The sequence below is a fragment of the Oratosquilla oratoria genome, chromosome 33 (assembly GCF_046742065.1).
Source record: "Oratosquilla oratoria isolate Oo_2021 chromosome 33, ASM4674206v1, whole genome shotgun sequence".
Lineage (NCBI taxonomy): Eukaryota > Metazoa > Arthropoda > Malacostraca > Stomatopoda > Squillidae > Oratosquilla > Oratosquilla oratoria.
Window position 1 is genome coordinate 44,856,692 of NC_134809.1, and position 26,652 is coordinate 44,883,343.

General features: G+C 41.6%; 1 protein-coding gene across 11 annotated transcripts in view; it reads left to right on the plus strand.

The window, feature by feature from the left end:
* Nucleotides 1-26,652, plus strand: part of kst (spectrin beta chain, non-erythrocytic 5 kst) — a 377,873-nt gene that overhangs the window by 154,018 nt on the left and 197,203 nt on the right. For all 11 annotated transcript variants that reach the window (XM_076172895.1, XM_076172894.1, XM_076172904.1 and 8 more), the window contains exons 3-12: nt 3,505-3,672; nt 9,991-10,107; nt 11,075-11,183; nt 15,532-15,696; nt 15,911-16,023; nt 16,187-16,374; nt 22,750-22,975; nt 23,207-23,338; nt 25,498-25,719; nt 25,854-26,240. In XM_076172895.1, the coding sequence (XP_076029010.1) occupies nt 3,505-3,672; nt 9,991-10,107; nt 11,075-11,183; nt 15,532-15,696; nt 15,911-16,023; nt 16,187-16,374; nt 22,750-22,975; nt 23,207-23,338; nt 25,498-25,719; nt 25,854-26,240 (1,827 nt within the window). The remainder of the gene's footprint in view (nt 1-3,504; nt 3,673-9,990; nt 10,108-11,074; nt 11,184-15,531; nt 15,697-15,910; nt 16,024-16,186; nt 16,375-22,749; nt 22,976-23,206; nt 23,339-25,497; nt 25,720-25,853; nt 26,241-26,652) is intronic.

Genomic DNA, 26,652 nt, shown 5'->3' on the forward strand with positions numbered 1-26,652 from the left:
ATCATGTCTTCGTCCAAGTATGTAAACGCCACTTTTATTGATCTTAGCAAGTTGTAAGTCTCCCCGACAATTTTGTTAATCTGTATATCATAGGACAAGTCGTTTGTGATAATTACTCCCAAATCTTTTTCGGATCCTACTTTCTTTACTTCTTTGGTTCCAATTGTATATTCTCCTGATATTCTGTTTTTGCTTTTTCCAAACTCCATTATGCTACACTTCTTAGTATTAAAGTCCACTTCCCATTTCTGACTCCAGTTCCATACCCTATTTAGGTCTTCTTGCAGTGCTTCACAGTCCTCCTCAGTTTCTATTTTCCTTAGCAGTTTGGCGTCATCGGCAAAGAAGCTCGTGTAGCAGTTCACGTCCTCGTCCATGTCATTCATATAGATAGCAAACATTATTGGTGCCAGCACAGATCCTTGCGGTACACCACTGATCACCTCTTTCCAATCTGAATATTTTTCTCTGAGCACTACTCTCATCTTTCTACCAGTCAGAAAGTCCTCTATCCATTTTAGTAGGTTTCCTTGTATTCCTCCTATGTGTTCCAGTTTTTTTTAGTAGTTTTCTGTGTGGTACTTTGTCAAAGGCTTTTTGCAAGTCTAGGAATGCACAATCAGCCCATCCATTTCTTTCTTGCACTATGTCTATTAGTCTTGAGTAAAAGCATATTAAGTTTGTGGAGCATGATCTTCCTTGTCTGAATCCGAATTGTCTTGGGTTTAATATGTCATTGTCTTCCAGATGTTTTACCCATCTATTCTTGATTATTTTCTCACAAATTTTGGCTATGGTGCTTGTTAGTGATACTGGCCTATAGTTGGTGGGTTCTTCTTTGTTTCCTCCTTTGTGTATTGGTACAATGTTAGCATTTTTCCAGTCCTCTGGTATCTTTCCTTCATTGAGTGAGCTGTTTATCAAGATGTGTATTTTGTCTGTTAGTTCTTCTTTGCACTCCTTTAGAATCCAATTTGCAATACCATCCGGGCCATGTGATTTTCTGACATCCAGCCTTGATAGATGTTCTGATATTTCCTTTAGTGATGCTGTAAACTCATTCATGAGGGGAGATTTCTTGTTTTTATCTATGTCACAATTTGGTATTTTCTCTCTGGTGAAAACAGATTTAAAGTGATTGTTCATGACTTCGGCCATCTTTAAATCTTCTGTGTATTCTATGTTTCCTTGGCATAGTTTCACCATTTCCTGTTTGTTTTTAAGTTTACCATTCACATACCGATAGAATAGTTTGGGTTGCTCTTTGCATTTGTCTATAATATCCTTCTCATGGTTCCTTTTTTCCTCTCTTCTCACATTGACATACTCATTTCTATAGTTAACATAAATTTGCCATTTGCTTTGTTTTTTGTCTTTTCTCCACTTTTTCCAAGCTTTGTCCCTTCTGTCTTTTGACTCACTGCATCTTTTGTTGAACCAACATTTAATGTACTCTCTCTCTCGCTTTTGTCTTGGTACATGCCTGTTTACACCTTCATTGTAGTTTTCCATCAATATATTCCATTTCTCTTCCACTGTTGTTTCTTCCCTGTAAAATATTTCCCAGTTTGCATTCCGGAAGAATGTCTTTAGTTTTGTAAAGTCTGTTTTGTTGTACATCAGTCTTCCTTTCCTATGCTTTTCTTTCCTCTCTGTCTATTTCTTCATTTAGTACAGTTTCGATGAGTACATGGTCACTCTTTCCAATTGGTGTCTCATACTGGACTTTATGCACTATTTCAGGTTCTGTTGTAAATATTAGATCTAGTTTCGATGGCTCTTCATTATTTCTGTACCTTGTGTTTTCACGGACCCATTGGGTCATTGTGTACTCCATGGTCATATCTAGTAGTACATTGCCCCACGAGTCATCTCCTCCTTGCACTGTCATGCTGTCCCAACAAATTTCTTTGCAATTGAAGTCCCCCATAATTACCAGATTACCCTTACCCATTAGTATCTCATTGAGTGATTTTCTTGTATCATCTAGCATTTTTGTATGTTCGTTTTCTTTCCAAGCGCTTGTTTTTGGAGGCACATAAGTCACCACAAACTTTCTACTTTTCATATTCTTGCCTTCGACTTTTATCATGATCAATTCAACATTACCTTTGCCCTCTGCAATTTTTGTCACCTTTAGGTCTTTCTTGGCCAAGAACATGATTCCCCCTCCCTGTTTCTTGTCCCTGTTTTTTATCCAGTAGTTGTATAAACCTTGTCCGATAACAGTGGATGGTATTTCACCTCTTAGTTTAGTTTTACAATTCCCATTATGTCTGGTTTTGCTTCTAACAGATAATCATTAAGTTCGTTCAGTCCCGAAATTAGTCCGTCAATGTTGGTATAGGCCACTTTTAATTTTCTTCCTTCTCCCTGGTTTCTTCTTCCCTTGGTTTTTTCGTTTTGAAGCGCCATTGTCTTAGTCTCAAGTCTATTACTCTCCACTGGAATTCTTTGCATTCTGTCTCCGATCTTTTCAAGTTTTTTTCCTTTGCTTCTTCTCTTAGTGCCCTTTCTTTTTCTAATTCCTCAGTACTCATTTCTCTTTTTATCCATATCTTATTGTACTTTTCACTCTTTGCCAAGTTACCTACTTTTTCAAATATGTCTTCTACTACCATTTGTGACCTTAGTTTTATCTTTAGAGGTCGATTCCTATCCTTAGTATAGCGACCAATTCTGTAAGTCTCTTCTAGGTCTGTGCCTGAATCACTGTCTCCCCCCCTGAATTTCATTAAGGATTTCTACTGCTGTCTCTTTTTCTTCTTTTTCTCTCATGTACCTCGCCAATCCTTGTTTTTCTTTAAGCCCATAAACCACAATACATTTCTTCCTATCTACTGTATCCCTGACCCAATTTGCTTTTTCGTTAATCACTTGAATGATTGTGTCTTTTGCATTATCTTGCATTTGCTGCTTGACTATTTCTTTGAAAGCAATTTCTTTATTTTCAATATTTTCTTTCCACTTCTTAATTTCCTGGATACTGTCCCCACCTAAGTTTTCTTCGATCTTTTGTGTCAATTCTTGTAATTTGTTGTTCACTTCCTGCTTTAGATTTTTGCTATTGTTATTATCATTAGTTTTCTTCTTTTCATTATCATTCTTCAGTTCATTTATGTCTCTTTTCATTTCTTTAATTTCGTTTGTAAGATCCAAGTTAGTTTTTCTTAGCCAGAAATTTCAAGATTAGCCTTAGTTATACAATCTATTAAACCAATGACCTCTTTTCTTAAGTCCATGATTTCATTTTCCCACCGAGTCCTATTTTTGCTCATCTCTTTCTCTATCTCTAATAATCTACTTAAGTTCTTTCTTTCGTACTTACCAAACCCTATGAAGTCATTGTCGTAACACGTGTTAAGTTGTTTGTTTACATCGCGGTTCAGTGGATTGCCACCAGATGGCTCTTTTATAGTGTGTGTGTGTGTGTGTGTGTAAGTTAGTTAGTGAGTTATATGGTGTATATATTTATATCCGTTTTCTTTTTCCTCATTGCTACAGGCTCGGTTGGAGGTGGGCGACCTTTTTACAGATCTCGCAGATGGCAAAATGCTACTCAAGCTGCTTGAAATTATATCTGGGGAGAAACTTGGCAAGCCGAATAATGGGAAGATGCGTGTGCACAAGATAGAAAATGTCAACAAGTCATTGGCCTTTCTACACACTAAGGTATGTATCAGTGATAAGTTAACCTTGAAATGTTGCAAGTTACTGTATTTCCCAATGTCAAGGATACTATCCTCCCATCCCCCCTTGAAGATACCTCCATGGCATGGTTCCCAACAATTAAGAAAGCAAACTAGAGACCCTACAAAGTATAGAAAATAAAAGATTAAGAATAATAGCAGGATGCACCAAAACCACCCCAATAAAACAACTACACTTTGAAACTAAAATCTTCTCCATAGAACCCCAAATGGAAATGATATGGACACTGTTTGCAAAAGCCTGAACTCCACACATTATCTTGTTATTCTTTGCAAGCCCAACCAACTAACCAGAGGGATAGGGGACAAATCAGGAACACCTTCCCCATACTCCCCCCACCCATACCCACCCATTCCATTCCCAGCCACCACCTTTGTTTCCCTCGTATCTTGGATCCTCTTTTGATGAAGGGTCATCCCTGTCTCCTCCCCACTGCCTGGGTCAGAAGCAATGCAGCAAGACACAGCAAGGAAGAAATGCCTGTATTTTACCTAATTTTAGTATACAGGAAAAGAGCAATGCTTGTTTGGTCCTGTCTTCTGTTCTCAAAATTTCTAACATACCTAGACTCGTATTCGTGTATGGTTTCAACTTAATCTATATCTTTGATTTCCAATTATTATATTTAGATTTGAACTCTTGTATTATTTGAGCTTGGGATCAATCACCTAAGCTATTCCACATATCTATACATCTATATGGAAAACTGTATTTATTCACATTCTTTTGGTCTTACTTAATTTACTTCCATGACACCTTAAAACCCTCCCATCTTTAATCAGGAGGTCTCTTCTATCAATGTAATCTATCCCCTTTAGTGACCTGAACACTGTAATCATGTCGGTAGTATGGTCCCCACACAGAGAGAAGGACATTAGCAAAATTGAGAGAATACAAAAGGCAGCATTCTGCCAACCCTGAAATATTGAAGAGAAAGAGGTGACATGATTACAGTGTTCAGGTCACTAAAGGGGATAGATTGCATTGGTAGAAGAGATCTGATTAAAAATGGGAGGACTTTAAGAGGTCATGGAAGTATATTAAGAAAGACCACATGTTGAAAGGATGTGAAGAAATGCAGTTTTCCATATAGATGTATAAATATGTGGAATAACTTAGAAGGCGGTATAGCCCAAGCTCAAATAATACAAGACTTCAAATCTGGATATGATAGCTGGAAATCAAAGATATAGATTAAGTTGGAAATATACATGAATTTGAGTCTAGGTATGTTAGAAAATTAGAGAATAGGAGACAGGATACAATGAGCATTGCTATTAGGTAAATACCTCTTTCTCTTTGATCATTCAAAGTTGGTAGGCACAGTACTTTTAGTCTTTAATCATATGGTTTATCTGCCAGGCTGGAGACCAGTTTGGTTGCTGCCCTTTGTATTCTCTCAATCTTGCTGATATCCTTCACCCTGAGTGGGGACCATACTACTGACGCATATTCCAGTCTTGGACTTATCAGGGTTTCTGAGCTTTTTCATCATCTCTTCATATAATTGAATGCCACTTTAATCTTCTGCAGTAGTCCATGTGTCTCTTCCACAATCCTAATGATATGTCTGTCAGGTGACAGGTTGTCTTTTATCAACACTTGCAAGTCTTTCTTCTTTAATCAGATCTCTTCTATCAATGTAATTTATCCCCCTTAGTGACCTGAATACTGTAATCATGTTACCTCTTTCTCATCCATCTTTCAAGGCTGGCAGACCCAGTACCTTTAGTCTTTCCTTGTATGATTTATCTGCCAGGCTGGAGACCAGTTTGGTTGCTGCCTTTTGTATTCTCTTGATCTTGCTTATATCCTTCACTCTGTGTGGGGACCCTACCATTGATGTATATTCCAGTCTTGGATGCATCAGGGTTTTCATGAATTATACATAGTCTTTTCATCCATGTAATGGAACACCACCTTAATCTTCTGCAGTAGTCCATATGTCTCTCCCACAATCCTGCTGATATGTTTGTCAGGTGACATGTTGTCTTTTATGAAGACTCCCAAGTCTTTCTCCTCTTTTGCTTTTGTAATGTGGTTGCTTCCCAAAGAATAGTTTAAGGATGGCCTTTTGGTGCTATTGACCATTTCCATTACTTTGTATTTGCCTAGTTGTATTATATAGGAAGGGGAGCTATACTCGTGGTGACCCGTCTTTGTATCTCGCAACATCTAGTTCTTAAATTCATGTATGGTGTTTGCACACTTGTTTCATCCAATTTGTTCCAGATATTCACCACTGTGTGTGGAAAGCTTTTTTTTTCTCTCCAGATCTTTTCTATAACTATAATTTTTGAGTTTCTTTTCACGTTCCCATGTTTTTCTTCTATCCTAATTTAATAAGACTTCACTGTCAAGGACTTCCATGCCTTTCATGATTCTGTAAATGGCCAATAGATTGCCTCCTTCTCTTGTTCCAGGGTTGGTAGTTCCAGTTTAGACAATATTTGCTTGTATGTCAATTTTGAAAGTGTTGGGGCCATCATTGTCATTGCTCTTTGGATTCTTTCTATTTTCCTTATATTCTTTTTTGTACTGGGTGTCCATAGTATCATTGCGTACTCCAGTTTTGGTCTTATCAGTGTGACTAGTATTTTCTTTACCATTACCTCATCCAAGTAAAAAGCCACCTTTATTGATATTAGTAAATTATAGGTTTCTCTGACTATTTTGTTTATCTGCTTGTCTGGGGACATGTCTTTGGTGATGATTACTCTGAGGTCCTTTTTGGAACCAACTTTCTTTACTTCCTTTGCACTGATTTTATATTGTCCTTGTATTCTTTTTTTACTTTTCCAAATTCCATTATACCATATTTCTTATGTAGAAGTCCACTTCCCACTTCTGACTCCATTTCCAGACCTTGTCCAGATTTCTCTAGCAATTCACAATATTTTCCCATACTTTTTTAGTAGTTTTGCGTTGTGTACAAAGAAGTTAATGTAACATTCTGCACCTTCAACCATGTCATTTGCATATATAGCAAACATTATCGGAGCCAGTACTGAACCCTGTGGGACCCCACTTATCATTTCTTCCCAAGTAGAGTTTTTATATCTGAGCACCACTCTCATCTTTCTCCCATGCAAGAAATCTTCCATCCATTTCAATAGTTTTCTGTGTATACCTCCTGTTGTTTCAAGTTTTCTTAGCAATTTTCCGTGTGGTACTCTATCAAATGCCTTTTGTAAGTCCAGGAAAGCACAGTCTGCCCATCTGTCCCTTTCCTGCATTGTATCTATTAACCTTGAATAGAAACAGATAAAATTTGTGGCTCATGATCTTCCTTGTCTAAATCTGAATTGTCACAGATTTAGTATATTGTTCTCCAGATGTTTAGTTCATCTACTTTTGATAACTTTATCACAAATTTTTGCTATTGCACTTGTAAAGGAGACCAGTCTATAGTTTGTTGGGTCATCTTTGTTTCCCCCTTTATATATTGTGTGTGTATATTTACTTAATTGTAGTATACAGGAAAGGGGATCCCATCTCCTATTCTCTAATCTAATATCCTACTTGGCCTCAAATTCATGTACACTTCAAACTTAATCTATATCCTTGATTTCCAATTCTCATATTAGATTTGAACTAGTATATTGTTTGAGCTTGGGTTATATCACTTCCTAAGCTATTCCAGGTTTTTATGCATCGATATGGAAAACTGTATATAATACAGTAGACCCTCGTTTTACGTGGGGGTTAGGGACCGGGAACCCCCGCGTAAAACGAAAATCCGCGTAAAATTCCGCCACTGAAGGAGATATACCAAAACAATCATTAGAACCCTAATAATTTTATTTCCACAATGAATTGCCATATTGAACAAAATAATACAATAGGAAAACGATACAATACAAACAAAAGAACAAGAAAAAACAGTGCATGAAATGAATATATGTAGAAGGGGTAGTAGTCTAGGTAGCAGTCTAGTCGGACTCGGCATCAGAATTAGCTGGACCACCACGTTTCTGTAAAAACATGGTGATGGGCAATTGTACTCGGCGCTTTTTCATGTCCTGCAAAACGGCTTTGTAGGGCGCCATAACACTGTCGATGCCATTCTGCGCCGCAATTGCCCTCACCATGGATGTGTCAGTCTCATAAATGGCAGCCTTGAGAGCGGAGGCCTGTCGTATCAAGGCTGCCAATGAGTCCAAAGTTAATCCTTCCTGTGGCTGGCTTTCTTCTTCAACATTGCCCTTCTCCTCCTCCTCCTCCTCCTCACTGGCCGACTGGACGAGTTCCACCAGTTCCTCCTCAGACAGCTCAACTGCATGGCCACGAACCAGTTCCCGAACCTCTTCTTCCTCCATATCTGCAAATCCTTCACCGCCAACTTCCTTTGCTAAGGCTACAGTCTTCTTCACCTGATCTTCCACTTGCTCATCCGCTGAAAAAACCCAAAAACCCAAAAACCCAAAAATCCGCGTAAATTCAAAACCGCGCATAAAAAATCCGCGTAAAACGAGGGTCTACTGTATATATATATATATATTTCACTTTTTCTCACTTCTCACTTTTTCTCTCCCTCTCTTATTCTCCCCCTCTCCCTTTCTCCCCCTCTCCCTCTCTCCCCCTCTCCCTCTCTCCCCCTCTCCCTTTCTCCCCCTCTCCCTCTCTCCCTTATCTCCCTTCCTCCCTTATCTCCCTCCCTCCCTTATCTCCCTCCCTCCCTTATCTCCCTCCCTCCCTTATCTCCCTCCCTCCCTTTTCTCCCTCCCTCCCTTATCTCCCTCCCTCCCTTTTCTCCCTCCCTCCCTTATCTCCCTCCCTCCCTTTTCTCCCTCCCTCCCTCTTTCTCTTTATCCTTTCTCTTCTCCCACTTTCTCTTTCTCCTTTCTCTTCTCACACTTTCTCTTCTCCCACTCTCTCTCTCTCTCTCTCTCTCTCTCTCTCTCTCTCTCTCTCTCTCTCTCTCTCTCTCTCTCTCCCCCTCTCTCCCTCCCTCCCCCTCTCCCTCCCCCTCTCCCTCCCCCTCTCCCTCCTCCCTCTCCCTCCCCCTCTCCCTCCCCCTCTCCCTCCCCCTCTCCCTCCCCCTCTCCCTCCCCCTCTCCCTCCCCCTCTCCCTCCCCCTCTCCTTCCCCCTCTCCTTCCCCCTCTCCTTCTCGCCGTCTCCCTCCCTCTCCTTCCCGCCGTCTCCCTCCCTCTCCTTCCCGCCGTCTCCCTCCCTCTCCTTCCCGCCGTCTCCCTCCCTCTCCTTCCCGCCGTCTCCCTCCCTCTCCTTCCCGCCGTCTCCCTCCCTCTCCTTCCCTCTCCTTCCCTCCGTCTCCTTCCCTCTCCTTCCCTCCCTCTCCTTCCCTCTCCTTCCCTCTCCTTCTCGCCGTCTCCTTCCCTCTCCTTCCCTCTCCTTCTCGCCGTCTCCCTCCCTCCCCCCCTCTCCTTCTCGCCGTCTCCCTCCCTCCCCCTCTCCTTCTCGCCGTCTCCCTCCCTCCCCCTCTCCTTCTCGCCGTCTCCCTCCCTCCCCCTCTCCTTCTCGCCGTCTCCCTCCCTCCCCCTCTCCTTCTCGCCGTCTCCCTCCCTCCCCCTCTCCTTCTCGCCGTCTCCCTCCCTCCCCCTCTCCTTCTCGCCGTCTCCCTCCCTCCCCCACTCCTTTTCGCCGTCTCCCTCCCTCCCCCTCTCCCTCCTTCCCCCTCTCCCTCCCCCTCTCCCTCCCCCTCTCCCTCCCCCTCTCCCTCCTTCCCCCTCTCCTTCTCGCCGTCTCCCTCCCTCCCCCTCTCCTCGCCGTCTCCCTCCCTCTCCATCTCCCTCCCTCCCCGTCTCCCTCCCTCCCTCCCCGTCTCCCTCCCTCCCTCCCCGTCTCCCTCCCTCCCCGTCTCCCTCCCTCCCCGTCTCCCTCCCTCCCCGTCTCCCTCCCTCCCCCTCTCCCTCCCTCTTCGTCTCCCTCCCGCCGTCTCCCTCCCTCCCCCTCTCCTTCTCGCCGTCTCCCTCCCTCCCCCTCTCCTTCTCGCCGTCTCCCTCCCTCCCCCTCTCCTTCTCGCCGTCTCCCTCCCTCCCTCCCTCCCCCTCTCCTTCTCGCCGTCTCCCTCCCTCCCCCTCTCCTTCTCGCCGTCTCCCTCCCTCCCCCTCTCCTTCTCGCCGTCTCCCTCCCTCCCCCTCTCCTTCTCGCCGTCTCCCTCCCTCCCCCTCTCCTTCTCGCCGTCTCCCTCCCTCCCCCTCTCCTTCTCGCCGTCTCCCTCCCTCCCTCCCTCCCTCCACCTTCTATCTCTCTACCTTTACTTCCCTGCCAGTGATGTCATGGGTACTATCATTTTTAACTTGTTTTTTCTCCTTCAGGTTCGATTGGAGAGTATAGGAGCAGAGGACATAGTTGATGGAAACCAGAGACTTATTTTGGGTCTGATCTGGACAATTATTTTGAGATTCCAGATCCAGGAGATTGAAATAGATGTGGTAAGTGTTGATGGGTAATTTGTTAGAGCCATTCATGTTGGGTTATGTTTTGAAATGGTGCATATTTAAGAGAAAGATAGTGTGCCTGTATCATATGGCATATGTGGACAAGTTAAGCATTGATTTTCTCTACTGAATAATGATTGAAATTTTTGCCTAGAAGATTATTGACTGGGTGGCAATAGTCACTGGGCCCTCCCATAAACCTCTGGGAAGAAACTTTGGACTGTTGTCAGTTGTATTAGTGTGGGACTGTTTCTATGTCAACAGCTTAAATTAGTAATAGGAGGAGCATTAACCAATTGTCAGTTCTTCTTGTGTTTAAAGATAGAAGAATTATAGTGGGAGATGATATGGGGATATGTATGTAAAGAATGAATTTATGTGAAGGATGTTTTTGATTACTTGTAAGAGTAACTATAACCTAAAGTAACCACCTTGATGGGTAAGCAGAGGTGGAGGGAGTGAATGTGAGGGGGCAACCAATAGGATGAGATGGATGGATAGGGTAAAGGGGTTTTGGGAAAGAAGGGAATGTCTGTTGGGGAAGGAAGGGAAAAGACAAGATGGGGTGAGTGGAAAATGGTTGTGTATGGATGATGCTGTGATGCATGGAGGGATGTCGGTGGGGGATGGGAGGATGAGAGAGTATGTATAAATGATACTTTTATCCAACCCAGGATTTCTCCCTGTCAGGGAGGGGTTGCCAATTAAATGAAGTGGCCTTGCTGTGAATGTGCTGCATCTTGCTACATTGCTTCTGACCCAGGGCAGTGGGTGAGATGCAGGATGACCCATCATCCAGGAGGAGCTAAGAAAAGAGAGAAAGAGGGGTGGTGAGTGGGAGTGGAGTATGTGGGGATGAAATGGGTTGGAGTGGATTTATGCCTTTGACTTTGGCTACTTCCCTTGTAAGGGAGAAAAAGCCATTGGTAAAGTTGTCTGTTTGATATGGCTTTATTTTCAGGATGAAGAGAATGAAAGCAGTGAAAAGAAATCGGCAAAGGATGCACTGCTACTATGGTGTCAGCGCAAAACAGCTGGTTACAGAGGGGTGCACATCGCAGATTTCACAGGTATGTTCCTGCCATTCCAGACATCTGTTGCACATCTGTTCTTCAGCAGTTTACATCACCTGTTTATTTTTGTGAAAACTTGAAGAAGTGAGAATAACGTAGGAATGGAAGAAGGGAAGAGAACGATAGAGTTCACTGAACACAATATCTTGAATTTTTCCTTCTGGTGAATGTCAAACCATTTCATTCTCGACTTGAGAGAGAGAGTTACAAGGAGTCTCTGTACCTCAAATGTTTTACAACCCATACCGAGGAGGTACTGTTAAAAGGTTACCGGGGATTCACACTAGCACTTACACTAACGTGTGTAGCACCTTATCTAACAGACTTTTGAACTGCTTAACTGGGGAACTGTTTACCAACCTTGTTACAAAAGTAAAGAGGGGGATTGAGCTTCCATCCATGATTGAGAGAGAGAGAGAGAGAGATAGATAGATAGATAGATAGATAGATTCCAAGACCACTATGAACTCAAGAAACCTCATCACTGAACTTGAAGGAACAAGTTGTCTTGTGCTTATTCTTCCTGAATTAGTCTTCGCCCGAAGAGACCCCAATGGGTCTCAAGGACTTCTGCCGTGGCCGAAGAGTCTGTAGTTAGATCTTCTTCCTTTTATTTCTTCTTCTTCTTCTTCCTCTTCCTCCTCTTCTTCCTCTTCTTTTTCTTCTTCCTCTTCTTTTTCTTCTTTTTATTCTTCCTCTTCTTCTTTTTCTTCTTCCTCTTCTTTTTCTTCCTCATCTTCTTCTTTTTCTTCTTCTTTTTCTTCTTCCTTCTTTTTCCTCTTCCTCTTCTTTTTCTCCTCCTCTTCTTTTTCTCCTCCTCTTTTTCTCTCTGTAAGAGACCTTATTGGTTTTGCTGTATTCTTCGGCCACCGCTGCAGCTTCCCAAGGGTTCTTGAAAAACCCCTGGTAAACAAACATCTTGTTCGGCAGTCATTTTTTCGTGTGACTGGCTAACAAGAAGTGATATCAGAACAAGGTACACGGATTTTTTTTTTCATTGCATATATCTGTTCTATTCTTGGAGCGGCATACCTTCCTGCCTCACTTCCTCCCGGGGATATAAATGTTTGCATCAGTTTTAGAGATCCCAAAAACTACTCGCCCTTAAGCTTCGTTGACACAGTGCTAGTTTGGTGGCCGCTGGTGGTAGTTGCAAGTCAACTTGCCCGGCAAGTAAGTATTCACACTTGGATAGTTTGGAGGCAAGTTGACTAAATTTCCATTAACATTGGGCAAGTAGAGGGCTAGTTTACAAGTTGCTAGCGCTGGTGGCTGCTGGACTGGCCCCGTGTCAACTAGACTTTAGGGGGAGAAGACACTAGTCAAATGAGTATGTATGTAAATTCTATCATGTACATATGTACGTAGGAGGAAACTAGATGTGGTATTTGTTAAAAATAGGAAAGAAAGGATGAATATTTATGCAAGGTAAGGAAAAAATTGATAAAAGAAAATATAACAGGATACAAATGACGACAAATATTGATCATAATTCAAGAGTTGTTTCTTTAACTTGAATGCAAAGACAGGCACCGGAAAAAGAAATAAAAAAATAATCTAAACAGATATTTTTTTCACAGACAATATCATTATTGGAAGAACCTGACTCCAACAGAAGCATAATTACAAGTACACTTGGAAGGTTCAGCTTCAGGCCCAGTGGTACATGTGACCAATTAGATGTATTTTTTTAAGCATCAAATGAATAAGTGTAGACTTGGAGCCGATTTGATACAGGTCTTTCAGATTCTAAAGGGAACTGACATCAAAAGTGATGAAATTTTCAAGCTGAATGCGAATCAGACAAGAAATAATGGTCTCAAACTTTCAGGAAGTAGATTTAATTTGGAAGTGGGTAGAAATAACTTAGCCAGTCGTATAGCAAATGAATGGAATAAACTTCCTGCAGAGGCAGTGCAATGTAGTACAGTTTGAACTTTTAAGATTCGTTTAGATAAACACCTAAGCAATATGCTGTAATGCCTATCATTTATTATATTTAATTTTATTTATCCATTTACTTGTATATTTATTTGTTTATTCATTTATTTATATTTTTTTCGAATCCGACCTAGTTATGGACCAAAAGATATCTTGTCGGCATGCCCTTCATTTGTAATCCTTTATATATATATTTATTTATTTATTTATTATTATTTATATTTATTTATTTCATTTATTTATTTTTTTTACCTGACTTTTTACCTGACTTTATTCATGCTGCTTTAGGTTTCTTTTTTTCTGGAAGCACTGTGCTTTAAACTAGCCCCTGAATTTCCCTTTAAATTTCCCAGATAAGAAATGTTGTTGGCTGGCTGTTCTGTTGTGAAAAAAGTAGAGGGATATTGTATGACTGAGAGCTGCTTTGCCCATTCTTGTGACAGTATGGACTTCATGTGGCTGCACCTCTTGATGGAGATGAAGTTTTTAGGCATTGAGACACAGCTTGACTGTAGATATTTTCTGCATTAGGGTGGTTTGGAATGCTTTGCATCACATCACAGTTCTTCCATGCATAAGCACCCATCCCTAGACCTAAGATAAATTGTGTTTCACTTACATATTATTTGCACTCCCTGAGATTGTATTTACCTAATATCTTACAGGAAGGGGAGCTACGCTGGTGGTGTCCCACTTTTGTATCTCAGTGTCTAGTTTGCTCTTAAATTCATGTATGGTTTTTGCACACACTTGTTTTGTCCAGTTTGTTCCAAGTGTCCCACTCTGTGTGGAAAACTGTTTTTCTTCAGATCTCTTCTATAACTATCATTTTTGAGTTTCTTTCCATGTCCTCTTGAGTTTCTCTTGTCCTAATTTAACAAGCCCTCTACCAAGTATTTCGGTGCCCTTCGTGATTCTATAGATGGTCAGTAGGTTGCCTCTCTTCTTTGCTCCAAAGTTGGTAACTCCAATTTAGCCAGTCTCTCTTCATATGACAAGTTTGAAAGTGTTGGAGCCATTTTTGTGGTTGCTCACTGGATTCTTTCAATCTTCTTTATATTCATTTTGGTACTGGGTGACCATAAGTCACCATATATTCCAGTCTAGGCTTTATCAGTGTGACTAATATTTTTTTTTTACCATTTCTTCATCCAGATAGGTGAATGCCACTTTTATTGATCTTAGCAAGTTATAGGATTCTGACAGTTTTGTTTATTTGTTTATCAGAGGACAAGTCTTCTGAGATAATTACTCCAGATCTTTTTCAGATCCCACTTTCTTTACCTCCTTAGTTCCAATTTTGTATTGTCCTGATATTGTATTTTTACTTTTTCTGAACTCCATTATGCTACATTTCTTAATGTTGAAGTCACCCCATTTCGGACTCCATTTCCAAACCTTGTTCAGTTTTCCCTGTAGTGATTCGCTATTCATTTCAGTTTTTACTTGTAACATTCCACATCATCATCCATAAATAGCAAACATTATTGGAGCCAGTATTGATCCTTGTGGAACTCCACTAATGAAGAGGTGATTGTACTGACAGGTTACATTGTATGGGGCAGAGACTTGGAATTTAAGAAAGGCAGAGGAAAAGTTTGAATGTGTTTGAGATGAAATGTCTGGGAAGTATGGTAGAGGTTACTAGGTTGAATAGATAGGTGAGGAGGAGAGTGGGAATGGGAAAATTTGGACATGTAGAAAGAATGAGTGATGAAAGATTAGTAAAAGGTGTGGAAGGCAGAGGTAGAGGGGTTGAATTTGAGGGGATGACTGAGGATGAGGTGGACGGATGGGGTGAAGGGGGCATTGAGCAAGAGGGGAATGTCTTTTAAGCAAGGAAGGGAGAAGGTAGGAGATAGGGATGAGTGGAGAGTGGCTGTGTATAGATGATACTGTTATGCAAGGAAGGGAGAGATGGAGGGGGGTAGGGGGTGCTCATGTATGAATGATATTTTGACGCTGCCCCAAAGGGATTTCTCCCCATCTCTTTTTCTGCATGAAGAGTTGGAGAGTGGAGGTCTCTTATTAAGTGAAACAACCTTGCTGTGGATGTACTGTGTCTTGCTGCATTGCTTCTGACCCAAGGTAGTGGGTGGGATACAGGGATGATCCATCATTCATGAGGAGCTAAGATGAGAGGGAGGAAAGGGTGGGAGAGGAGGGTATGTGCCTTTGACTTGGCCACCTTCCTTATAAGGGAGAAAAAGTTCTTGGTATATAGATAGATTCCCTGAGATAGCATTATTGCACAAAGCACTTTGAAAATTTTATTTTTGTATTGAATCTTTGGGGCTGCTTGTTTGAAGTTGTGGAGCTCTTCATGCTGTTTTATGAATTATGTGGTTGAATGAAAATTTTAATGAAGTATTAACATTGTACATATATAAATTTTATTTTCCAGGATCGTGGAGGAATGGGCTTGGTTTCAATGCACTCATTCATGCCCATCGCCCAGATCTCATTGATTTTGCTGCGTTGCATCCTAGTAGGCATCAGGACAACCTCAATAATGCCTTTAATGTTGCTGAAAAAGAACTTAATATTGCAAAAATCCTTGATGCAGAAGGTGAGTTTTCCAACCTCTAAAACACATTGGCAGGCATTAAAGATTTTGTGCAGGCTAATGCCCACACCATCTAGAGATGCATGGCATCCTTTCCTGGGGCATGATTTTACCAATGATTAATACAAACAAAGAAAGATATTTTTTCCCCTCATACTTATTATTATTATTATTATTATTATTTTTTTCTTACTCTGAAATTTTTTTGAATCTACAGATGTTGACACGAGCAAGCCTGATGAAAAGTCTATTATTACATATGTTGCCTCCTACTACCATACATTTGCACGGATGAAGAATGAAATGAAGGGCAGCAGAAGGATTGCTAATGTAAGCTTCAACTAAAGGAATAAGTGCTCTTGTGATTTCTTAATGCAGTTATCTTAAGTCCATGGAAACAACATCTCTTGCTAAATGCTACTTCCATATTTTTCCTAATAGATACATAAGTGACAATTCTTCCAAATAATTAATTGAATTTTTTTTCCAACAGATTATGAACCAAATGAAAGATGTTGATGATTGTAAAGCTAAGTATGAACAAATTACCACCACACTGCTTGAGTGGATCCGTCTCAAGATACAGCAGTTAGATGACAGGGTGTTCCCCAATTCCCTTGATGGCATCCAGAAACTCCTCTTGGAATTCAAAAAGTATCGCACTGAAGAAAAACCACCAAAGTAAGTATTGGTCATGATTATTACAAAATCTTCATCTTATCACATATTGAGGCACTTCCAAGTCAAAAGATTGATGGATTTGATGACTGTTGCCTGTTACCTGGAAATTATGGTTCACCTGCAAGAGATCTTGAGACTAATAGAAATAATGAAAGAAAGGGATGGATGGATAGATTGTGCCTTCTTAGATTTACAAAAAGCATTTGATAAAGTACCACACACAAAGTTACTAAGAAAAATTGAAAAAAATAGGTGGAGTACAAGGAAAGTTATTGGAATGGATGGAAGATTTCTTGAATGGGAAAAAAAAAAGAGGGTGATACTGAGAGACAAGAACTCGACTTGTAAAGAGATGATAAGTGGAGTCCCGTAGGGTTCTGTATTGGCTCCAATAATGTGTGCCATATATATAAATGACGTGGATGAAGGTGTGGAATGTTATATGAACTCCTTTGCAGATGATGCAAAACTACCAAAGAAAGTAAGTACAGAGGAAAATTGTGAATCACTACAAAATTATCTGTACAAAGTCTGGGAATGAAGTCAAAAGTGTGAAGAGAACTTTAACACATAGAATTGTATTATAATGGAATTTGGAAAAAGTGAAAATAGAATATTGGGACAATATAAAATTGGTACAAAGGAAGTTAAAAAAGGTAACTTGGAAAGGGACCTAGGAGTAATTATCAGCAAAGACATGGCACCAGACAAATGTATCAACAAAATAGATGGAGAAACATTCAATTTACTAAGATCAATGAAAGTGGCCTTCGACTACCTGGATGAAGAAATGGTAAAGTAAATATTAGTTACATTGATAAGACCAAGATTGGAGTATGCTGCAACACTGGACACCCAGTACTAAAAAGAATATAAAGAAATAAGAAAGAATTCATACATATGTATGTAGAAAGAATTCAAAGAGCAGTGACAAAGATGGCACCAACATACTCCATATTGACATACAAAGATTGGCCAAACTTGAACTACAAACCCTGGAACAAAGAAGAGAAAGAGGAGATCTACTAACCATCTACAGAATAATGAAAGGGATGAAAGTCCTTGATATAGATGATTTATTAAAGTGTGATAAAAAAAAAAGGACATGAAAACAAACTTAAAAAGGATAGTTATAGAAGAGATCTGAAAAAGAATGGCTTCCCACACAGAGTGGTGGATATCTGGAACAAACTGAATGAGGAAACAGTGAGTGCAAAAACTATACAAGAATTTAGGATCAAACTGGATACTGAAAGACACAAAAGTAGGTCACTATGAGCATAGCTCCCCTTCCTGTATAATACAACTAGGTACATGGATCAATGAATTCCAAAATGCCCAGTGGCACCCTATGTACTTGTAACCCATTTTTATTATTTCTATCTCCAAACACCATAACTTCCCCCCACTTCAGACTTGGTAAATTAACTTCTCAAAAATGTTCTCACCTTTCTGATGTGCTGACATCTTTGTAAAAAGATTGGATCACACACTTTCATCTTTATGATATGCATTAGTTTTTATTTTTATGTTCATAAGTGCACTATATTTCCATATCATACAGCTACACATTTTGTTAATTATCCCAATGAAAAGGAAAAAGAGAAGGAGTACAAGAAGAAGCTGAAGGAGGAGTGGGAGGGAGTGAAGGATAGAGTAGAGCTAGGTGTGGAGGAGGAATGGGGATGGTTCAAGGAGGGAGTCACAAAGTGTGCAAGGATGGTGTGTGGAACAAGGAGGACAGGAGGAAATAGAAGGAAGGGTAGTGAATGGTGGGATGAGGAAACAAAGAAGGTTGTAGAAGAGAAGAAGCGAGCTTTCACAGATTGGTTACAAAATAGGACGAGGGAGTCATACGAGAGGTACAAAGAAAAGAAAAGAGAAGTAAGGCAAAAGGTAAAGGAGGCAAAGAGGAGAGCAGATGTGAAGTGGGGTAAGAGTATAACAGAAAATTTTGAAAGTAATAAAAAGATGTTTTGGAAAGAAATTGAGAGGATGAGGAGGTGAATCAAGTAGAGAAGAAAAGGTAAAAGGTGCAGATGGAGAGATGATAATGGAAGAGAAGGCAGTAAGGGGAAGATGGGCAGAATATTTTAGGGAGTTGCAAATGTGAAGGAGGATAGGGAGGGAAAGATAGTTGAAGTGGGAAATGCTAAGAAAATGAGAATGATGAGTGAGGAAAATGGAGGAGAAATAAGGAAGGATGAAGTGAAGACAGTTGTTAAGATGATGAAAGCAGGTAAGGCACCTGGTCTGGATGGATGCCATGCAGAATGTCTAAAAAAAGGAGGTACAGTGATGGTGGACTGGTTGGTGAGGTTATTTAATGTTTGCTGGAGAGAGGGTAGAGTGCTGGAGGACTGGAGGAGTGCCTGTATAGTTCCACTTTACAAGGGAAAAGGGGACAAGTGTGAATGTAGTAGTTTCAGAGGGATTAGCTTGTTAAGTGTAGTTGGGAAGGCTTATGGGAGGATCTTGATTGAGAGGATTAGGAGAGGAACAGAGGGAGTAATTGGTGAGGAACAGTGTGGATTTAGGATGGGTAGAGGTTGTGTAGATCAGATCTTTGTGGTAAGACAAATATGTGAGAAAGCTATAGGAAAGGGGAAGGATATTTTTTGGGCTTTTATGGATCTGGAAAAGGTTTATGATAGGGTAGACAGAAAGGCACTGTGGGAGGTTATGCAGATATATGGGATAGGAGGAAAGCTTCTAGGAGCTGTCAAGAGTTTTTATGAGAGTAGTAGAACTTGTGTCAGGATTAGAAATGGAGAGAGTGAGTGGTTCGAGTTAAATGTGGGACTTCATCAAGGATGTGTTATGTTGCCCTGGCTGTTCAACTTATACATGGATGGGGTAGTGCGAGAGGTAAATGCAAGGGTAGTGGGTCAGGGATTGGAGATGGTTAAAGAAAATGGAGAAAAGTGGGAGGTGAGCCAGTTGTTGTTTGCTGACAACACTGCGCTTGTGGCAGGATCGGAGGAGGGACTGAGGAAGTTGGTGACAGAGTTTGGGAGAGTATGTGATAGAAGAAAGCTAAAGATAAATGTGGGTAAAAGTAAGATGATGAGATGTACAAGGGGTGAAAGTGGCAGTAGACTGGAAGTGAGCATTAAGGGAGAGCGAGTAAATGCCTTGGTGGATTGAAGAGTGTAATGAGGAATAGACATTTGGGAATGGATGCTAAGAGGAGACTGTATGAAGGAGTGATTGTGCCAACAGCACTGTATGGGGCAGAAACATGGAACATAAGAGAGGAGTTTGAATGTGTTTGAGATGAGGTGTCTGAGAAATATGATGGGGGTTACTAGGCTAGATAGAGTGAGAAATGAGGAGGTGAGGAGAAGAACGGGGGTGGAAAGGGAGTTGGGAGATAGGGTTGATGAAAGAGTATTAGGATGGTTTGGACACATGGAAAGAATGAGTGAAGAAAGACTAGTAAAAGAGATATGGAAGGCAGATGTGGAGGGAGTGAAGATGAGGGGACGTCCTAGGATGAGGTGGATGGATGGGGTGAAGGGGGCTTTGGGGAAGAGGGGAATGTCTGTTGAGGAAGGAAGGGAGAGGACAGAAGACGGGTGAATGGAGAATGGTTGTATATGGATGATGTTGTGATGCATGAGGTGGAATGGGCAGGGGGATGGGGGGTGGGGTAGTATGTGTGAGCAAAATTTTGACGCAGCCCGAAGGGATTTCTCCCCGTCTTCTCCTTTTATGCATGGGGGGACGGAGAGGGGGGTTGCCGATTTAATGAAGTGGCCTTGCTGTGGATGTGCTGTGTCTTGCGACACTGCTTCTGACCCAGGGCAGTGGACAAGGTGCAGGGATGACCCATCATTCAGGAGGTGCTAAGATAAGAGGGAAGGTGGAGGGGTGTGGAGTGTATTCATGGATGGAATGGGTGGGAATGATTTTATGCCTTTTCCTTTTTGGTTACCTCCCTTGTAAGGGGGAAAAAACCTTGGTATATGTATGTATGTATCCCCATGCAGTATGTTTTCATTTTTCTCCACCAGTTACCTCCCTTTGATTGTAATTTCATTCCTTGTCAATTTATCTAGCCTATTTTAATCCATCATTCACCATATCTTTACATTTTTTGCAGCTGTGCATATACACACAACCAGTTCTTATGATTGACAATCCTTTAACAACTAGCCAAGTTTCCAGGGAGTCTCCATGAAATTTATTGATTTATTGATTTATTTATTTTTGTGTGTGACTAAGCATTTCCCATCATGTTAGTTTACAAGCCTCACTCGGGACAGAAGATGTGTGAATGGAGAATGGTTGTATATGGATGATGCTGTGATGCATGAGGTGGAGTGGGTGCAGGAGTGGGGATGAGGGAGTATATGTAAGAAATAAATTGATGCAGCCCGATGGGATTTCTCCCCATCCTTTCCTTTTCTGCATGGGGGGCCAGAGGAGGGGTCGCCAATTTAATGAAGCGTCCCTGCTGTGGATGTGCTGTGTCTTGTGGCACTGCTTCTGACCCAGGGCAGTGGACAAGCTGCAGGGATGACCCGTCATCCGGGAGGTGCCAAGATAAGAGGGTGGAGGGGAGTGGAGTATGATAGGGATGGAACGGGTGGGAGTGGTTTTTATGCCTTTGTTTTTTGGCTACCTCCTTTATAAGGGGGGAAAAATGCCTTTGGTATATGTATGTACGTACTCTCCTATCCCTTGTCTATCCATCTATACCAAGGACTTCTTCCCCCACATAATGGAGGTAGTTAAGTCAATGGCACACACCCATTCCACTCCATCCACCACCTCTGTTTCCTTGTCATCTTAGCTACTCATGAATGAAGGGCCATCCCTGTCTTCTGCCCAGTGCCTAGGTCAAAAGCAGTGCAGCAGGACAGCACATCCACACCAAGGCCATCACTTATCAGTGACTCCCCTTCTCTGTCTCCTCATGCAGAAAATAGGATCCCTTGTATCCCATGTACCTACTATACCAAAGGCTTTTTCCCCCTTACAAGAGAGGTAGCTGAAAAGAAAAAGACATAAAATCCACTCCCACCCATTCCATCCCCTTCATACTCCACTCCCCTCTACCCTCTTCCCTCCCTCTTTTCTTGGCACCTCCTGGATGATGGGTCATCCCTGCATCTTGTCCACTGCCCTGAGTCAGAAGCAGAGCTGCAAGACATGACACATCCACAGCAAGTCCACTTAATTGAATCGGCGACCCCCCATCCCCCCTCTCCGTCCCCTCGTGCAGAAAAGGAGAAGACAGGGAGAAATCCCTTCGGGCTACATCAAATTATTTCTCATACATACTACCTCACCCCCATTCCCCACCCACTCCCCCTCATGCATTACAGCATCCTCCATACACAACCATTCTCCACTCAGCCCTATCTTCTGTCCTCTCTCGTTCCTCAACAGACATTCCCCTCTTTCCCAGTGCATCTTTTACCCCATCCATTCATCTCATCCTAGGTTGCCCCCTCATGTTCACTCCTTCCACCTCTGCCTTCCACACCTCTTTTACTTGTATCCCATGTAGTTGCCATTGATAACACACAAGAAATACATGTACCAAGGGTCTCTTCTGGCCAAAGTCAAAAGGCATAAATCCGCTCCCACTTGTTTCATCCCCACATACTCCACTCCCATTCACCACCATCCCTCCCTCCTTTCTTGGCTGCTCCTGGAAGACAGATCATCCCTGCATCTCACCCATTGCCCTGGGTCAGGAGCAGTGCAGCAAGACATATATACAGCAAGGCTGCTTTATTTAATTGGCATCCCCCTCACCCTGTCCTCTCATGCAGAAAAGAGAGGATGTGGAGAAATCTCTTCAAGCTGTGTCAAAATATCATTCACACATTCCTTCACACCCCTCCCCCACCCACTCCCTTCCATGCATCATAGCATCATCCATACACAACCATTCTCCACTCTCCCCTATCTTGTCTTTTCCCTTCCTTCCTCAACAGACAATCCCCTCTTTCCCAGTGCCCCTTTTCCACTATTCAGTCATCTCATCCTTGGTCGCCCCCTCGTGTTCGCTCCTTCTATCTCTGCCTTCCACATCTCTTTTACTAACCTTTCTTTACTCATTCTTTCTGGGTGTCCAAACCATCCAATACTCTTTCATCAACCCTATCTCCCAACTTCCTTTCCACCCCTGCTCTCCTCCTCTCCTCCTCACTTCGTTTCTCACTCTATCCAGCTTAGTAACCCCTACCATACTTCTCAGGCATTTCATCTCAAGCACATTTAAACTCATCTCTTCCTCTCTTGTGTTTTTACACACAAGAAATATGTAACACTCTTGTTGACCCCTGACCTTTGGAGTAATGTATTTTCAATATTTTATTTATACATTATTTTATCTCTTGAACTTTTTCCCTAAAACAGATACATGGAGAGAAGTGAAATTGAGGCCTTGTTCTTCTCAATCAATGCAAGTTTGAAAGCACTTAATCAGCCACTGTACATGCCCAAAGATGGACAGCTGGTACATGACATTGAAAGAGCATGGCAGGAACTAGAGAAGGCAGAGCATAGAAGGGAAGTTGCACTGAGAGAAGAACTTCTGCGGCAAGAAAGATTAGAACAGTTAGCATATAAATTTGACAAGAAGGTTAGTGTTTGAGAATTATAGATTGAATTGCACATTGTTCTTTACATAAAACAAATATTTAAGTATATAGAAGGGAACATTAATATGAAACTTGGCATATTTTTATGCTTGACTTTCTTCATCTCCCCTCTAGGAATTCTGATCTATGTATATGTTTGTAGAATTTTATGTTGATAAAGTATTTTTTATATATTCTGTTTTGTTTACTGTGAAGATGCAATATGTTTTCAGAGTGTCTTACGAGAGGGGTACCTCAAAGAGATGATACTTGTTCTGAGTGACCCTCGCTATGGCAGTAATCTTACACAAGTTGATGCAACTGTAAAGAAACATGAAGCAATAAGTGCAGATATCTTGGCCCGGGTACGTATATACTTACTTTTTAAGGGGACATTCCAGATACATGGAGAGAAGTGAAATTGAGCCCTTGTTCTTCTCAATCAATGCAATTTTGAAAACACTTAATCAGCCACTGTACATGCCCAAAGATGGACAGCTGGTACATGACATTGAAAGAGCATGGCAGGAACTAGAGAAGGCAGAGCATAGAAGGGAAGTTGCATATACAACCATTCTCCATTTAACCCTGTCTTCTGTCCTCTCCCTTCCTTCCTCAACAGACATTCCCCTCTTCACCCCATCCATCCATCTCATCCTAGGTCGCCCCCTCATGTCCACTCCTTCCATATCTGCCCTCCACACCTCTTTTACTAGTCTTTCTTCACTCATTCTTTCCATGTGTCCAAACCATCCTAATACTCTTTCATCAACCCTATCTCCCAACTCCCTTTCCACTCCCGTTCTCCTCCTCACCTCCTCATTTCTCACTCTATCAGCCTAGTAACCCCAATCATATTTCTCAAGACACCTCATCTCAAACACATTCAAACTCCTCTCTTCCTCTCTTATGTTCCATGTTTCTTCCCCATACAGTGCTGTTGGCACAATCACTCCTTCATACAATCTCCTCTTAGCATCCATTCCCAAATGTCTATTTCTCATTACACTTTTTAATCCACCAAGGCATTTACTCGCTTCTCTCAATCTACATTCTACCTTCACCTCCACTCCTCCCTTTCCTGCCACATTTGCACCCAAGTATCTAAAACTATCCACTTCCTCCAGTCTCTCTCCCTTAATACTCACTTCCAGTCTACTGCCACTTTCACCCATTGTACATCTCATCACCTAACTTAACCTACATTTGTCTTCAACTTTCTTCTATCACACATTCTCCCAAACTCTGTCACTAACTTCCTCAATCCCTCCTCTGATCCTGCTACAAGTGCAGTGTTGTCTGCAAACAACAGCTGGCTCACCTCCCACTTTTCTCCATTTTCTTTAACCATCTCCAATCCCTGACCCACCACCCTTGCACCACCCCATCCATGTACAAGTTGAATAGCCAGGGCGACATAACACATCCCTGACGAAGTCCCACCTTTACCTCAAACCACTCACTCTCTCCATATCTAATCCTGACAAATGCTCTAGTACTCTCATGATTTGTACATGTGGAAAAAATGAGTGAAGAAGGGTTAGTAAAAGGTGTGTGGAAGACAGAGGTGGAAGGAGTGCGACCAAGGATGAGATGGATGGATGAGGTAAAGGGGGCATTGGGAAAGAGGCGATTGTCTGTTGAGGAAGGAATGGAGAAGACTAAAGATTGGAGTGATTGGAGAATGGTTGTGTATGGATGATGCAGTGATGCATGAGGCGGAGTGGGTGGGGATGGGGTGGTAAGGTAGTATGTGTGAATAATATTTTGATGCAGCCTGAAGGGATTTCTCCCTGTCTTCTTTTTCTGTATGTGGGGGTGGAGAGGTAGGGTTACTAATTAAATGAAGCGGCCTTGCTGTGGATATGCTGTGTTTAGTTACATTGCTACTGACCCAGGGCAGTGGGCGAGATGCAGGGGTGACCTGTCATCTAGGAGGAGACAAGATAAGAGGGAAGGAGTAGGGGTGAATGGGAGTGAGGTATGTGGGGATTAAGTTTGTAGGAATTGATTATATACCTTTTATTGTTTTGGCTACCTTCCTTGTAAGGGGGAAAAAGCTGTTGGTATGTGTATGTACCTATAAAGCTGTGTCCACACTTGTTGCATTTCCACATATCGTATCATCTTTGCGTACCACCCAGTGATATGATACAGTGCAACAGGGTGTTGTACTCACTTGTTGCGTATACGTATACAGCAGGCAGATACGCAACAAGTGGGTACAATACCCTGTTGCACCATATTGTATCACTAGATGGTACGCAAAGATGATATGATATGTGGAAATGCTACAAGTGTGGACGCGGCTTAAGGATGTCGGAAAGAATTCTCTCGGCAACCCATGTTCAGAACCTACTATTGCCCGTACCTCCATCTGGAAGTGTAGCCTAAAAGGAATGGCACTTGCTTGATTATCTGTGGCCCAAGTGCATCATAAGGGGAAAGGGCTCTTTGGTTTTTGTATTTTTTATGAACTTTGTTAAAACAATAATAATGGTAATTAATTTCTTTACATTGGCAGAAAGAGAGATTTGAAGATCTTACAAAGATGGCTGATGAACTTGACACAGAAAATTATCATGGGAAGAGTAGAATTAGGAAAAAGGAAGGGGATATCATGGAGAAATGGAGATCTCTCCTTCAGCTTCTTGAAAAACACAAACTACATCTTCATAATTGCTGTGAACTCATGGCAATTCTTCGGGAAGTGGATACTATTTTGGATACAATCAAGGAGTTGGATGTAAGTATTGTATTTGTATTTTTAGGCCATAAAGTGTGAAAATAACATTTTAGCAACAGTTCATGCTGTATAATGTTGAAATTTATTTCATCTGTGGATTCTTTTTATATATATTTTGTTGTGCTTTTGAACAGGTTTCCTTCCAGTCAGATGTTGTAGGGAGTCACCTTTTGGCTGTAGAAGATCTTTTGCAGAAACATGGTTTGATGGAATCCCAAATGAGTTCCATGGGTGAACAAATAAAGAGACTTAATAAACAGGGTGAAGCACTCATAAGCACTGGACACAAAGAAGCACCTCAGCTCAAGGAAAGACTGGAGAAGTTGAATGAGGAACACAAGCAACTTTTGCAGAATGCAGCAACAAGAAGAGCACGCTTAGAAGAGGCAAGAAATTTATACCAGTTCCAAGTGGACATGGAAGAAGAAGAAGCCTGGGTAGTTGAGAAGCAGAGGATTTGTCAAGCTGGAGTAACTGCCAAGGATCTAAGAGCTGTTATCTCTCTCACACAAAAGCACAAGGTAAGGGAAGAAAAATATGTATATAAGTTTTAACTCCTTTGATTGGTTATTACTATTTACATTGGTATTTATCAAGTATATATGGATTTTCAAGCATGGATGACAGGAAATAAAGATTGATAGAATTTTTTGTGGTGAGCTTTATTGGGTGCACTATTGGTTGACTTAGGAGCAAGGTCTTTGCCATTCTGAAGTATGACCTTGTTTCCAGATGGCATGGTTTAATTTTAAGTATGTATCTAATTCTTGATGGGTATTAACCCTGTAATCCTTTATACAGAGCTGTCTTTGCACTATGACAGCACAAAATTAGAATAGCTGTGGACACTACATGCTCCAGATATTTTTGACTTGCCCAATGACCAAGGACCAGCCTTCTCAAGGTTGTACCTCTAACGGGAGGTTAATTAGT